The sequence below is a fragment of the Rattus norvegicus genome, chromosome X (assembly GCF_021556685.1).
Source record: "Rattus norvegicus strain SHRSP/BbbUtx chromosome X, alternate assembly SHRSP_T2T, whole genome shotgun sequence".
Classification (NCBI taxonomy): Eukaryota; Metazoa; Chordata; class Mammalia; order Rodentia; family Muridae; genus Rattus; species Rattus norvegicus.
Genome location: NC_141554.1, coordinates 116,101,826 through 116,116,669, shown reverse-complemented (window position 1 = coordinate 116,116,669; position 14,844 = coordinate 116,101,826). Strand labels below are relative to the sequence as shown.

At 38.0% G+C, this 14,844-nt stretch overlaps 1 protein-coding gene across 3 annotated transcripts in view; it reads left to right on the top strand.

The window, feature by feature from the left end:
* The window catches only part of Dcx (doublecortin), a 76,871-nt gene extending 63,935 nt beyond the window's left edge, over positions 1-12,936 (top strand). The window contains 1 exon segment of one of the 3 annotated variants that reach the window (NM_053379.3): positions 5,226-12,936. In NM_053379.3, coding sequence (NP_445831.3) covers positions 5,226-5,282 — 57 coding nt within the window. In that variant the 3' untranslated portion in view covers positions 5,283-12,936. 3 annotated transcript variants of the gene reach the window in all.
* Positions 12,937-14,844: the final 1,908 nt, after the last annotated feature.

Here is a 14,844-nt window from a genome sequence, read left to right as displayed (position 1 = left end):
TGAGCTATCGCATTTCAGAATACGTTCTGTGTTCCCCAGAGGTTGTAAGATGAACAAAAATCACCTTAAAGCCAGGTTTGGGTTATTTGCAAAGTAGCAAGGTTTATTAATATAGACATTCGAAGATGGAAACATGCTGTCTCTGACGATCTCCAGGGAGATCTTTCTAGACTCCATCAATTAGTGTACCTTCAACCTGTGACTTTCTGCAAGTACCTTCCTTTCTGGGAAGTGTTCTCTGTGTCAGCACTTTCCACCAATCTTTCCCAAGGTGCCAGAGGCAGCTTGGACATTTTCTCTGCATCCTCAAATCATTCAGCCTTTCAGTTGGCAGGTACATCCAGTTCATGTAGGTTGAGGACCAATCTTGATGAATTATTCCGGTGAGTTTTGGCATTGTCAGGTTTGTTTCTCATGGTTGGGCTTGTAGACACATGTGCCTTTTTCCCCCCACTTAATTCTGTTAATGATTTTAGTCACTGAAGAACTAGTTAAAGCTCATGGGTGACAGCACTGTTAGCCACATTGTTCTCTTCTCTATGGAGTTATCAGGATATTGTATTCTTAAGAATCAGTTTTCTTAAGACAGAAACACAAGCTAATAAATTATATCATACTTTTTTTCTAATCAAACTGTAAAATAAAATGTACATTTAGATTTTGATATAACAGACTATTTAAAATTATTTTATCACTTAAAACTTACAGAGGAGGTGGAGTAATAATACTCTATATTATTTTATACACATTTATCACTTATTTATATTTTGCCCATTTAACTTGTTTTTCTATGCTCTCTTTTTCTATTTGTATGTGAATATAAATACATATAACTTTTACTTTTTACTATTTTTCTGAGTCATCTGAGGTTTAATTTTCAAGTATAATGCCCTACTATACTGAAACATCCAATATATGTTTCCTGAGGGCAAAGAGGTTTATAACCATGGCCCAACATCATGAGATTTAATCAAGAAAGATATAAGACTGTTATAGTCTGTGTTTGAATTTTATCAATTGTCTCAGTGACATTCTTTTTATGGTCCAGGACCTAATCTAGGACCAAGTATTGCATTTTTCTGACTGTGTTCGTTTAGTGTTTTTTTTAATCTGGGAGGATTCCTTAGATTTTATCTTTCAGAACAGTACATTCTAGAAATGAAGATATACATCCCATGGCTTTACATTTACATGGCCAAAAATGACGACGGAGCTGACTTTGTGGAATAAGCTAAAAGCTGGCTGTGACTTTGACTCAGTCCTTGCAAATCTCAGGTCCAAGCCTTGCATTTGTCCTTTCACCCTGCTTGCTACCTGGGCCATCAGACACCCTGGGCAGGGGCCAGCGCAGATCTCATCTGAACTTCTATCCAAGTGGACCTGAAAGGTTTGAGACATTGTGGAGACAGGAAGCAGGTGGCCAAGGCAATCACTTTCCTCCTTTGCAATTGGAAACAATCTTGAAGTCCTAGCATCCCCTTGGTAACTTTTGATGGCTGTGCTGGGCCTCTAAGCTGTAATCAGAGCTTGGCTTCTCTTAGGCAGCTCACAGAGAATCCTCTTTAATGCAGCTGCAATGGGGTTAGCCAAAGTCCGCATACTCAAGGGCTGCAATATGGACACACAGTACATCTTAAGGTAGTTAATGAGAACAACATTTCATTTTGTATTTCTATACCGCTTTAACCTTTCACAAGACACGTTCTTGCTTATCCTTGCAATATCCCATGAAAGAGAAAGGGCAATTAGATAGCCTTTCCATTTTAGAGATGAGTGCAAAAGTTACAGAGATTAATGACAGCCCCAGTAAGATTTAACAAATATTTACTAAAGACTGCTTTTCAAGATAATACCCTGTTAAAATGTATACAAATATAGAAACATAGAAAAGCTCTTTGGTTTAATTACGATGATTTTCAGTTTAGTGATTTCACCCATAATTCTAAACTTGAAGAATATTCTGCAAAAGAAAAATGTATCTGATATAGTACCTGAACATATATCTCATCATGTAAATACACACTTTCTTTCTGTTTGCAGATTTCTTTTGCCCTCCTAGCAGTGGTCAGAAAGACAGTTTGATGTATAAAGAAGGGTCCTGATCCTGAGATCACAGGCACAATGAGCTTGAATATAAGTGGCTTTGGATAATATAAGAAGGAACACAAAAGTGGGTGGGAAGGATGTTTGATGAGGACTCGAGGAAGGTGGGAGCTGGCAAAGACTTCACAGAAGTGCTATTTAACTGGGGTCTTCAAGGCTGGCTAAGCTTTGAAAAGGTTGGTGAGGCAAACAGATGAGCAAGCTTTAAATCATCAGCAAGAGCAGCGTTATTCTACCACGAAAGTGCAGGGTGTGTTTGAAAAGGATAGCGAATCTTAGCAAGAAGCTGGGCTTCTCCAATGTCCTTCCTGAATTCTTTTGGACTATAAGCTTTTTGGACCAAACACCAACTTTTTGTTTTCTCTATCGCAGTAGTATTGCCAGCACAGCTGCATTTGTTTCAAACATTTTGTTCTGTAGGGCCCCAAGGGACTAAGCAAATGAATATCAGGTGCGAATTATTTGTATTGTTAAGCAATATGTGTGTTTCTGTATTTCTACATATCAATCAACAAAAAGAGAATGCTGAGGTAATTACTTTTCCTGAACATTGTTCTTCCCTTACATCCCTCAGGCTTTAAATATGAAATGAATGGATAGACGTATAGAAGCACCTCATATCTCTCTTTATTCCCAAAGATTCCTCCCATAGCCTGAATCTTTATGCTTCCTAAGTCACAGCAATTACAAGAAGAGTTCTCAATAATCTACCCTTAGGCCCGCCTCATTTCTTTAGAGGGAAAGTTTGCAACCAAACAATTATAATTATATTAGTGTTTAAAAATAACTCAAGATAAAATTAGTTTAAAGCAAAACCACCAATGAAATTATACACTAGACAATATGCATTTTACACAAAACAAAGAACTGAATACAGAGCAAAAGAGACTAGACAGAACAGGGCGAGATGCCTGAGATCATTCCTATTTCCTAGCACTTACTTTAAATATTAGTAGATTAGGTGCTCAAAACGTGTGATTGGCAGAATAAGTGTTTTTGAAATCAATACCTGCCCTTACATTGTCAAAGGCAGAAGCAATATAGACTGAAAGACAACTATATTGAGAGTAAAATCACAGGAAAGAGCTATGAAGGAAACAGGAACATAGAGATGAAAAGATACAAAATAGCAGAATAGGAACAAATATATAGCTCTAACATGAATTAATCTGCAACTAAGGTTATGATTGCTATCCAAATATTAGAAAAAATTGAACTTAAAGCAAATTTATTACTAGAGAAAAATAAAAAAAATTCTCATGGGAAATAGGTCAATGTGCCCAGAAAATATATTTATAAATATGTTTATGCCACTTAAGAGCATGACACCAATGTACATGAGGCAAACTCATGGAATTAAGATAGGTAATCCAACCGTATTAAATGAAATTTTTAATGCCTTAAATTGAATAATGAAAAGAATCATGAGATAGAAGGTCAATAAGTAAACTCTTTGGAGCCTTCATATTACAAAATCTTTTTTTTTTTTTTTTGGAGCTGGGGACCGAACCCAGGGCCTTGCGCTTCCTAGGTAAGCGCTCTACCACTGAGCTAAATCCCCAGCCCCTCATATTACAAAATCTTTAACTGTCTGTTCTTTTAGTTCTAAAATCCTAGGAACTATGAGCTCTGTAACTGCATTTTGTTTTCTTCAATCGTATGAAAAAAACAAGACATGGATACTGCAAGTTAGTGAACTGCGTGGGTGTTTCTCAGAAAATACATAAAGATCTTGAATAATATAAAGGCCAACTGGAGACTTTCTGGGCCTCAACGTTCACCTCTACAGTGAATGGTTTAATTGCTATCTTAATACAATCTAGATTAATACCAACTTTATTTAAATTCTGTCTAAAGTTTTTGCTACAGGGTAGCACTGTTTCTTTTCCCCTCCTTTGGCCTCTTATAAACATACAAATTATGACTTTATAAACAAAATGTCTATCAACACATTTTTGTAATTACCAGATCATACAGTTGTCTTTTGAAAGAAACCAGACACAGAAAGAGAAATATCCCATGATCTCACTTATGTGTGGAATTTTTTTAAAGCAAAAAAGCTCAAATATCTAGAGATGGAGAGGTTACTAGAGGGACTAGAGGGTTGGAGGAAATGGGGTGTATATATCACAGATACAACATAACAGGCAAGTTCCATAAACATAGTAGAGCAGCTTTGTGATGAATCAATGTACAAATCTAATCTACAAAGTGACTGAATTTAATAAAACTACTAGGAAGAACGTAGAATTAGTTGTTCTCCTACAGGAAAAGAAGTATATGAATCCAAAGATGATATTTACTTCTCTATATTAACTATTTTTATTATCTATATGTATCCAATATTACAAAAGCTAACCTATCCAGCTCTGGAAGTTTACCTTACTGATTTTTTTTATTAATGTGGGTCTGAATTATTATCATAACTCCTTGAGAGACTGCTCTTTTAGTATTGGTTATAGAAAAAGTATGCCAGTTGTGAACACTATTCGAAAGGATTTGTTTGAGTTGCTTAAGTGTTTTCAGTAAAACTGTGCTGTGGATTGGCCCCGTGAATGTTGGATCCTTATTTCAATAGTTTACTAGTCAGTTGACAACTATAACCTACCTTTTACTTAATGCTTGCACAGGGCCCTAAAACCATCTGAGGCTGAAAGATTAGGAGCATTTCAGGTTTTTTTTTTTTTTTTACTGAGTTTATATTCAGTCATCAGTATGTAAACAGTCACTTGGATTTCCAGGAATATATGTTAGAGAGTTTCAAATCTTCCATGAACAGCTAATTTTATATCTTTTCCTTATAGAAGTTTTAGATATTTTATTTTCCCAATCTTTTACCTCTGTAAACAGACACAGACACACACACACACACACACACACACACACACACACACACACACACACATGGCAATCTGGTTGATGTTACCCTTTAAGGCAGCTGAGTAAAGAGTATATTGATATAATAGAGGGATACCTCTCGACACACTGTTAAAGCTCCTTGTGAGTGTATTAATTATTCTAAAAATAAAATTAGAAAAATTCTATTTCAAACAAATAAAGCCATTTCAAAGCTCAAGGTACCAAGTAAAGGAAAGTTAACTTTGTCTCTTTTCTTCTTACAGGACTTGTACCTGCCACTGTCATTGGATGACTCTGATTCACTTGGCGATTCCATGTGAAAGATGATAGGCTAAATCAAAGCCGATTATTATAGCAGAATACTTTCGCTCAAGTGACCAACAAGGCTATTGGTGCTTAGACATTTTTGTTGTTATTGTTGCTTTTCAAAACACTCTGTAGTATGTAGGGTTTATTTTCTTGTGACTTCTCTTCTGGGCCACTAATTCACATTTACCAATAAGAGATAGATTGATAACCATCTTTTGAGTGACTTTTCCAGAACTGCAAAATGTGCTAGTCCATGACCTTTCTACTGAATGCTTAGGGGCCTTTGTATTTTCCCCATTCAATTTGTGCAGAAACTAGTCTTTCTTCTCTAGAAGGCTGTTTACGTACACATCGCTTAAAATGTTTATGTGTGGGGGAAAACTTTCATATGCAGATCTAAAAGTGAAAAACCTAAGTGTCCCTTGCCTCTGTATCTTCAGAATGCTGGAGGATCTCAGGAGAGTGGCAAGTCAGATCCTTGGCCTCACTCGTTGCTCTTAATTGAGCCTCCAGTGTATTGTCTAGCATTCATTCTGGCTGTTGAGATGGAGAAACACCAGCGACTTCCAATGTGACACCATGTGCTTAAGGCTGTGGTATCAGACTGGCTGCAAGAGATGAGGTAGAATTTAGGGGAAAAACTGCCCAAATTTCAGTAGGATTTACATAAAGCACAGTGGATTCCTGGTCAACTCCTCTACTGGGGAAATTTTGGAATCAATCAATAATTGATTAGTTTGGGGTACATGATGTCACATACATGATCCCACCAGGAGGCTTTCTAATGTACACGTTAGTACATGAACCGCATGGTATCCATCTAGCTCTGTTCTATTGAATGCCTTGTAAACAACCAACACTACAAACACTGTGAGAATTTGTTTTCAGGTCTGACACCTTTTGGTCGCTTTTTATAGCAAGAAACCATATCCATTTTTTATAATAACTCAAGTCTGTATTTCAGGAGCAAAACTCTTCGGGCTCCTTTTTTATAAGCTGGTGATTTTTTTCCTTTGTCTAAAAAACACGAGTAGAAAATTGACCAAAAAAATGCAGAAGAATACTGTAGTTTAGAAATCATGCTCTCACTGCCAAACAGAAAGCTCCGGGAGAAAACTCAACGACTAGAGGCCAATTCAATAGAATCAGGTTTTTGATACCTTTTTAACAGTTACACTTTCAGTACTAATTTCAATGTGGACCAGACATTCTAATTATATTTTAAATGAAATGTTATGGCATATTTTAAGTAAGTCTTTTTTATCTATAATCCTAATATTTCATACTTAAGATACAGAGACCTTTCACTTGACTTTAACATTTAGAAAGGATTTCTCTTTATTAAGGATTGCTCACTTGAAATAACTGTCTTTGAGGTACAGGTTTTTAAAATTACTTTTTCTCTGTAATCATAGCCCATGATAGCCAAGACAACTAAATTTAGGTGAAAGCCATGCATGCCAATTCTGTGTTTGATTTTTAGTAGATAGGCAGATTTCCTTTACTTCTTTGTCATTGTTCAGATAGCTTGAAAGATGCAGCGTTCAAAGCCAACATGTCGTTTGGCTGCTGAATGACATGCAGCTGTCCCTTCATTCTAAGTAAAATGAGTGTGGGGTTCGTGTGTGTGTGTGTGTGTGTGTGTGTGTGTGTGTGTGTGTGTGTGTCTAGGCTGCTTCACAATTAGGAAATACTGCACAAGACAACTCAACGTGGATTGATGACAACTTGGTGGCATTGCTGATGCGCAGGGGGAAGTAGGATGGCAGGGGTAGCGAGAGCCCCCTTGATAAATTTCAGATGTCCTTAATTACTAGATTACAAGAAACATTTTCGGTTTTGGTTCAGGAGAAGGGGGATGATGAGAGCTCTGGTTTCTGCTCAAACTGCTCATTGAAGAGCCCAAAATGATGAGGTTTTGCTCTTCCCCCCTCTTTATTGGTAAGCCCACATGAAATGATTAAGAAACCCATTTTAATCAGCCCCTATTTTTTCTAGAAGCTCAGTGATTTCTTAGTGCCTCCCAGAGCATTTGAGTTAATTAGGGAAAATTGGTTATTTGGGATGGATAGAAATTGTGGTAGGAGGTCTATTTTTAACCTCTGGGCCAGATCCTCCAGCACACTCTATGTTGGTCTTTGAGCAAATCCCATGTTGTCCCAAGTATTCATTTAAGACGAGACATGCAGATCCTACTGAAAGAGTAGGAGCAAAGAGAATTCAACAGTCCTCATGCCCAGGCCCCTTGGTTCTCTGAGTATTTCTCTACTTGTAGCATAATATAGCACAAGAAAGTACTGTGGGCATATCTTTAGAATATTCTTAGAACAAACATTCTTTTATAACAACAGTGTCCTTTCTGCTTTTCTTTGAGCTAACTACAAGGAAACCTTTACAAAACACTTTTTCTTTATATACAGGAACAGTTACATATAAAAAATATTTTAACTGCTATTTTGTGTGGTATAATTGAAAACTCAAGTCTCCAATAATTTCATTTTAAATTGGCTGAAATTCAAGTAAATTGTTTTCAGAAATAAGCTCCTACACCCCCCAAATTCATTCTCAGTTTTTCCTAATACAGTTTTACTACTTTAGTCCCATCGAGTTCAGTGTGCATGGTCAGCAAGCATTTGCCACCACTTCCCATAACACCTCCCCCTCTCTCTTTTTCTCTTTCTCTCTGTCTCTCTGTCTCTCTCACGCGCGTGTGTGCGCGCGCGCTCACACACACACACACACACACACACACACACACACACACACACCATGTTGCTTGTTCCTACCTCCTGACTTTTCTTCCCCACAGAAATAGAAATAGGGGCATAAAAAGGGAAATGTATATATGGGGGCTGGGTTGAACAACTAACTTCGTAAGTAGTGCTAAGTAGAATTAAAGCGAGAGAAAAGCTTCTTTTCTCATCACTGTTTTGGAAAGGATAGCCATTAGCATGACTGCTTTGTGTCCTTGCGGACTTTAGTATTAGCCTAGACTGAGTTATAGCATTTTCTAGCTGGAAGGAAGATTAAGATCACATCATCTGCTCCAAATTTTTCATTTTCTTAAGGCCAGGAAACAGACCAAGATGTAAAGTGATTTCCCCCTAAGGTCACACAGCTGCCCATTGGCAGTGCTGGGATTAGAACCTACACCTCTGGGCTCATATTCCGGGGTATTTTCCCAACTAGCCAGTATTGTCTTTTGTGAGGTTGCTGAAAATTCTTTCCCAGGGTCATGTTGCATCCTGGATCTATATGCTACTTTGCTGGTCTCAGCAAGAAATCCACACAGCAATCTAATCTGGCCCTTCCTCCTCATTTTCACATTACTTCATCCACATGGCCTGTCAACAGCGCCAAGGAGAGGGATGCATTGAAATGTTGGGCACCAGAAGGTGGCTGCCCTACCTTGAGGAATCTTCTAAATGGCCCTCTGAACTCCTACTTTATCCACGTAGAATGGAAAATGACTACTTTGTCCCTTATCGGCTTCCTTCAATGTCATGGCACACATGTTCCTCCCAGGATATGGAAGTGGTTACTTGTTTCTGGGACAGAGAAAATAAGAAATGAAGAACAGAGCAATAGCTTTGTTTATTCTGACTTTCTAAGATGACTTTTTTATCATTTAAAAATTAGTCTGGCTATCTTTCCTACTAATAACGATTTCCTTTAAAATATGGTAGTGAGCCAAGCCAGAGAAAGATAATCAAGTCTCGTATTTGTCCTGAATCTCTATGTCCTCATAGCCACGCTCCCTGGTGCAAACAATTTTCAGGTTTAAACAAGTTGATTTTGTTTACTAAATTGTGCCCTGGCTGACACTGAATATTTGTATCTATACCAAAAATAGCACAGTGACTTTACACATTATGTTCTCTCTCTCTATGTAGCTTATTTCTGTGGCTTTCCATGACAGAAGTTAGGGCAACGTGATCTGTACGTGTTAGTTTCTTTGCATCAAGGAACTAACAAATATTGACTGAATTCTAAAAGAACTCTTACTAGATTTACCCAAGTTCAGGAACTTCTCTATCTTTTCTTCTCTCCAGTTGGGAGTGACCAAGGAATCGTAAAGTGGGTGTGTATCTTCTATATCCTAGGATCATCTAGCCTAAGTTTAAGGCAACTAGCCCAATGCTTGATTTGTATAAAATTGTGTATCCATCCCCGGTCTCCTCAATATCCTACATAGAGATTTTCCCAGTTCCTCTCACATTAGATTCCAAATGGATTTCCCATTTAGAAAACAGAGAAGGAACTAAGCCCTATCTCCTTGGAATGGGAGCAGTCACATGTCCATGGGTCCCCAATGAACTTCTGTGATGGTGAGAATATTTCAGGAGAGGAGACTGCCTTGGGAACAGCTATAGCAAGAGACTTCTCCAGCAGAAACCCGATGACGGCATAGCTTTACTGACTTCCTTCATGATCTAGTTTGCATAGGATCTTTCTCTTTTCTTCCTTTATTCTTCTTTTTTTGGAATTTATTGGAGCCTGTTCTTGGGCACATGGGGCCATTTGGACCCATACCTAGGCCTCAGTTATATATTGCCTTCGCTTTTTAAGAGGATTAGGCTTCTAGATTCAAACTGGTTTTCTAAGTAGGGAAGGTGTATTTTGAAAGTCATACGGGGCACAGGAGGGCTGATGGTCCTATTATTTAGAGCTGGAACCCTGAGATGGCAAAGGATGAGTACTGACCTAGGCATTTAGAATACGTCAGGGCTGATCTGGAGTTTAGAGGCTGTCATGCTTCTGCCTCTGGCCTACTAAAACCACATGTGTAGTGCAACTCACAATTCTGGGAATCATGTAGGATTTCCTCTTCTTTCAATCATGGCCACCTGGAGCAAGAATAGGCCACTGACTTTTCAGGCTTTCCTTTTGATTAGAGAGGCCTCTATCTGCCTTGGGTGCAAAATGAAGTTTCATTAGCCATCACACCAAAGGCTTCTTAGTGGTCACTTGTATGCCCCCTCTTTCAGGATTGATGTAGAGCTCCTGCTTTGGCCAAACTGGTGTGAGATTGGCTATCTTTGGGAAGTGAAGTGTTTCTTAAGCTGTTTGGAGTCAAAATATTCTGTAATTAGAAGTGATTTTGCCCCTCTTTAGCATACCTGGGGTTAGGGAAGTAGAGAATTCTCAATTGAAAGTAAGTCACTTTCCTGCTTGGGTAATAAGGCCAGGTGAGTTGCAAAAGGTCAAAGAGAACACAAAAGTCAGAAGACAAAGTCTTGTAATCTAAAGCAAAGACCCGAAGGTTTCAGAATGTCTCAAGTCTGGGCAATAATTCAAGGAAATAAATGGCTATTTGTCATTCCATTTCCTGTTTTCTTTCTCTATTTAGATGCCTATATTTGTTCTCAGTTTCGACTCTGTTATCAATTTCTCATTCCGTAGCAAAAACATCCATTCTTTGACGTGTGCGGCACTTCCTCCTCTTGGAATTCTTTGCACCTTCCCACCTCACAACTGGGCATATGCAGCTTCATAGTCTGTTAAGTTTTGCCTTGGGATTGAAGGGAAATAATTTTCCATTTCGACAATTCCTGGTTCTACCCAAGTTCAGTCACAAGTAGGTTGGTAGAAATCAACCTGATTCTGGCCCTTTCTTCTTTTCTGTTTTAGTCTCAGCAGATCTTTTCAAACGTTGTCCTTTCGGCTCATGAATGTTAGGTATTTACCTTCTAAGCAAGCATTGTACAGAACACTTTCTGCTTCTTTTGAAATGTCATTTTGTGAACAGATTGTAATGTGCTCAGATAAATAATCAGCTGAACAGGAAAAGAGTCTACCCATCTATTCAAATTGGCAAACTATTGTTAGTTGGTTTCTTTAAATTTGCTCATAGTTTTGAAAAGCTGCAATATAATATCATGAGAGACCACAGATAATTGTTCCTGTCATTTGGTTGGGCTGAATAGAGACTGGGGGTGGGGGTGGGGGTGGGGAAGCAGGAACGATTTGTTTAAACTTTTACCACTATTCATTAAGCTCTCTCTGTTATAACATTATGATCTGTGTTTGCCACTTATTGAATTATTTAAGCTAAGCTGGTAGGCAATTAAAATTAATTTAAGTCAAAAAGTATCTAACACATCTAGGCTAAAGAAAAAAATACTTAGTTGAAATGTATTTGTCCTTCCAATATTAGATTTACCTAAACATTTTCCTTTTAACATCAACTGTTCATGATCCAGGACTGTCTGTCCATGTATGTCCTGTAAATTAGCAGGCTTAAGTCTACTGATTAATTCAACAGAGTTCAGAATCCCTGGGGATGTCAATGTCACTGCTTGGCAATACCATATGTATTGCCTATTTTTTCCAGTGACTTTTCTTTCTAAGTTCTCTTAAAGAGGTTTGCGAAAGTAAGAAGTTAAGCTAAAATATATCCAATGTTTGGTAGTGTATCATATTGCAGCATTAAACCAACAACCCTTTATGACTTATACACAGCTAATGCATGGTTTGAGAGTGGATTTTGCATTTTTCATGTGCAGTAAATTATTTAAAATGTTTTTGGTCACCTTTTTGTGCCATTAAACTTGTACAGAAAATGCTCTTATGGCCATTTTCAAAGGGAGAAAGTTTAAAATGGAAACAGCCCACCCTTTCTGCCCTATAGCTGTAGTTAGAATTGAGTACGTGTAGAAAAACGGCTGTAATTGGTGGTTGTAGTGTTAGAGTTTGTTAGCTGGCTAGTGACTACCTTTGGAGAGTAAATGCATGGTCTTGTACATCACATTTCTTAAATAACTCTTTTTAACCTCGGAAAAGAATATATTATTCCATGTGGCCCTCTTCCCTCCCTCCACTCCCTGCTCCCAGATATCTTACCATTTAACTGTAAATAACCGATTTAGGGGCCAAGAATTCCTGCCAAGTAAAGTCAGAAACGAGCAAAAAAACCAAGGGGCGTGTGTGAAGAGAATTTTACAACAATTTCTCAGAAGTCATTGACCATTTCTAAAGGAAAGGCACGGTTATCAAAGCTTCAGCTGTCTTTGACCTAAAAATCAGAGGCAAATTGGGAGGGTCTTTGGCTGCCAGATTACAGTATAGAATTGAATAATTCTTAGAATCATACAACCCAAGGATGTCCCTGATCCCTGCACTAGTTGTGAGGTATTTGGATGCATCAAAGGTGTGTTGACCTATATTTATTGGGGACAAAAGAAAAGCAAATGTGCAACGAATGCTCAGGGGTTTCAGCTAGGCCCCAGTCAGCAAAAGCAAGGAGGTGAGTTTAGATAGATGCATTGTCTGTTTCCCAGGCAATGCTTAGACTTTGAGTGATACAAAGGCAGTGTTTCAAGAAGACACTCTCTTCTTTGGTTTGCTGTTCTCTCTTGGACTGGTATGTTTGGCAAGGCCCATGTAAGCTGGTTAGAGCAGGTCTTTTATCTCCCCCACCATAATTTGATGAGGGCTCTTTGGTTTGAGGACTTCAAGGCTGTCTAGAGAAGTTCCCCCATGTGTGTGAGGTGTTGTGAACTGTGAACACTGTACATCTTCAGTGTTCAATACAGGGCAGCCAAAGAGCTGCTCTTGCAATCTTTTTTGGCTCTCAAGCTCTGTTCTCCATCGAATTCTCATTTCTGTGTACATTTGCAAGATGTGTGTAATGTCATTTTCCAAAAATAAAATTTGATTTCAATATTTCTGGCTGACATTCTCGTTTTTTCAATCACTGGACCAATGATCATGTAACCACAAAATATCTGAGCTGGCAGGAAAGTTAGACATTAGATTATTCAACCCCTTAATTTTATAGATGAGGAAGCTGAGAATCAATGCACGATGGAAACACCATAATTAACAGCACACCATGTCTGCAACATATAAGATCTTGGATCTCTTTCTATAGTTGAGCAGGAATCAAATCTCTTTTTGTGTAAAAAACTACTTTGGCTAAGGTCTGTGTCACAAAATAAGAGGCAATGTCCGTTACTGTGCTTTTCAGAAGGCTTAGAATGACTTTTCATATTTCTTGAAAATACCTTTAAATGCCATTCATCAGGAGGCTACTGGCACAACCACTGTGGGAGAAGGTATACATAGACGTTAAATTCATTCATATTGGATTTACTCTTGACCATAATGATTAACTTCTCACACTAGACATGAGGCTTTAGACAAGAAACAATGTGGGAGAAAATAGCACAAAGAAAAGAGGCTGAGATCTCGGGGGCCACTTTGGTCCATACAATTCTGCTAGGGGTAGCCTTCATGCACACCTAACCATTGTTGAAGAAGCATCCGTATGTACTCTCCAGGACTGAGAGGGTTAGTAATTCTTCCTGCACGTAGTATTTAATGAGTCCCACGAGCATCAATCTGGTGGAGACAAAGTAGATCAGGATGGAACTTCTTGGTATTTCTAATTCAAATAAAAGTTAGATGTAGACTCATTAGGTCTCTTTAAATAAAAACAAAAATCTCTGAAAACTTCATCAGTCTCTGGTGAAAAGAGAAAAATCATTTGAACATTGTGTGCATATAGGTATTTCCAGAAGCAACAGGCTAAATTTAAAGGACTATATTTAAATTTGAAATCATAGCCTTTTTCCAATATAGTGATTGAAAATGTTCTTTTTGCAATAATTGGTCAGAGAAGTAAATAGGTATTTTTTCCCCAATATCCCAATCAAGCAAAATTTAAGGTAACTAATTCTGCATGGGCTTCAAGTCAAATCTATCTCTTTTCTTTTGAGTTCTAGTTTGTCTCAAAGGGTAGATTAGCCTAAAAGAATGAGAAAAGGAGAAATGGATATGGGTTGAGTTGTAAAAATCAGGTATTTGGTGTTTGAAGGGAATTTTTCTTAAGAGCACCCAATCTTCTCCTCTTCTCCCCACCCCTTTTATCCTCTTCTTAACCTTATATGCAGGAACAGTACATCAGCAGCCCCTAAGGAGCTTGTGGGTAATGCTGACCATCAAGTTCCTCTGTACAGAGACTGAATTGGAAACTGTGAATGTAAAAACCAGTGATTTCAGGTGCACTAGTCCTACGTGAGGGTTCTGAAGCCCTCCCTCACTTGCCAAATCTATGCTGTGATGAATTCTATTTCTTTTTCCCTAAGAGTGGATGTAAAGTGAGTAATTTAAAAAATATTAAAATTAAAAAAGCATACAGTATATAATCCATACAGTGAAGTGCGATCAAAAAGAAAAGAGATACAAAACAAACAAAGATTTGGCTAGAATGCACAGTCTTATGAGCCCTTCAGGGTCACTATTTGCATCCCTACCTAAAAATCAGACTGAAGAGACTTGTTATTTTGTCTGTAAGGTTTCCATAATCATAGGGGTTTTTGTTTGTTTTTGTTTTTAGAGAAATTTTGTTTTTAAATTTCAAGACAAAACTTCCATAAATAAAGAATAGGTCTTCCCAGTTATGGCAAGGAGACGAGATACGGACCTGAGATGAAATGTGGTGATTTATAGGACTTTGCATGTCAGAAATTAGTGGGCCAATTGGAATATGGAAGAAATGGGAAACAGGAAAGAGAGAAAAGCTAGACTTGATTAATTCAGCCTGAATGCCCCCTGTTTGCTGAGTCTCCT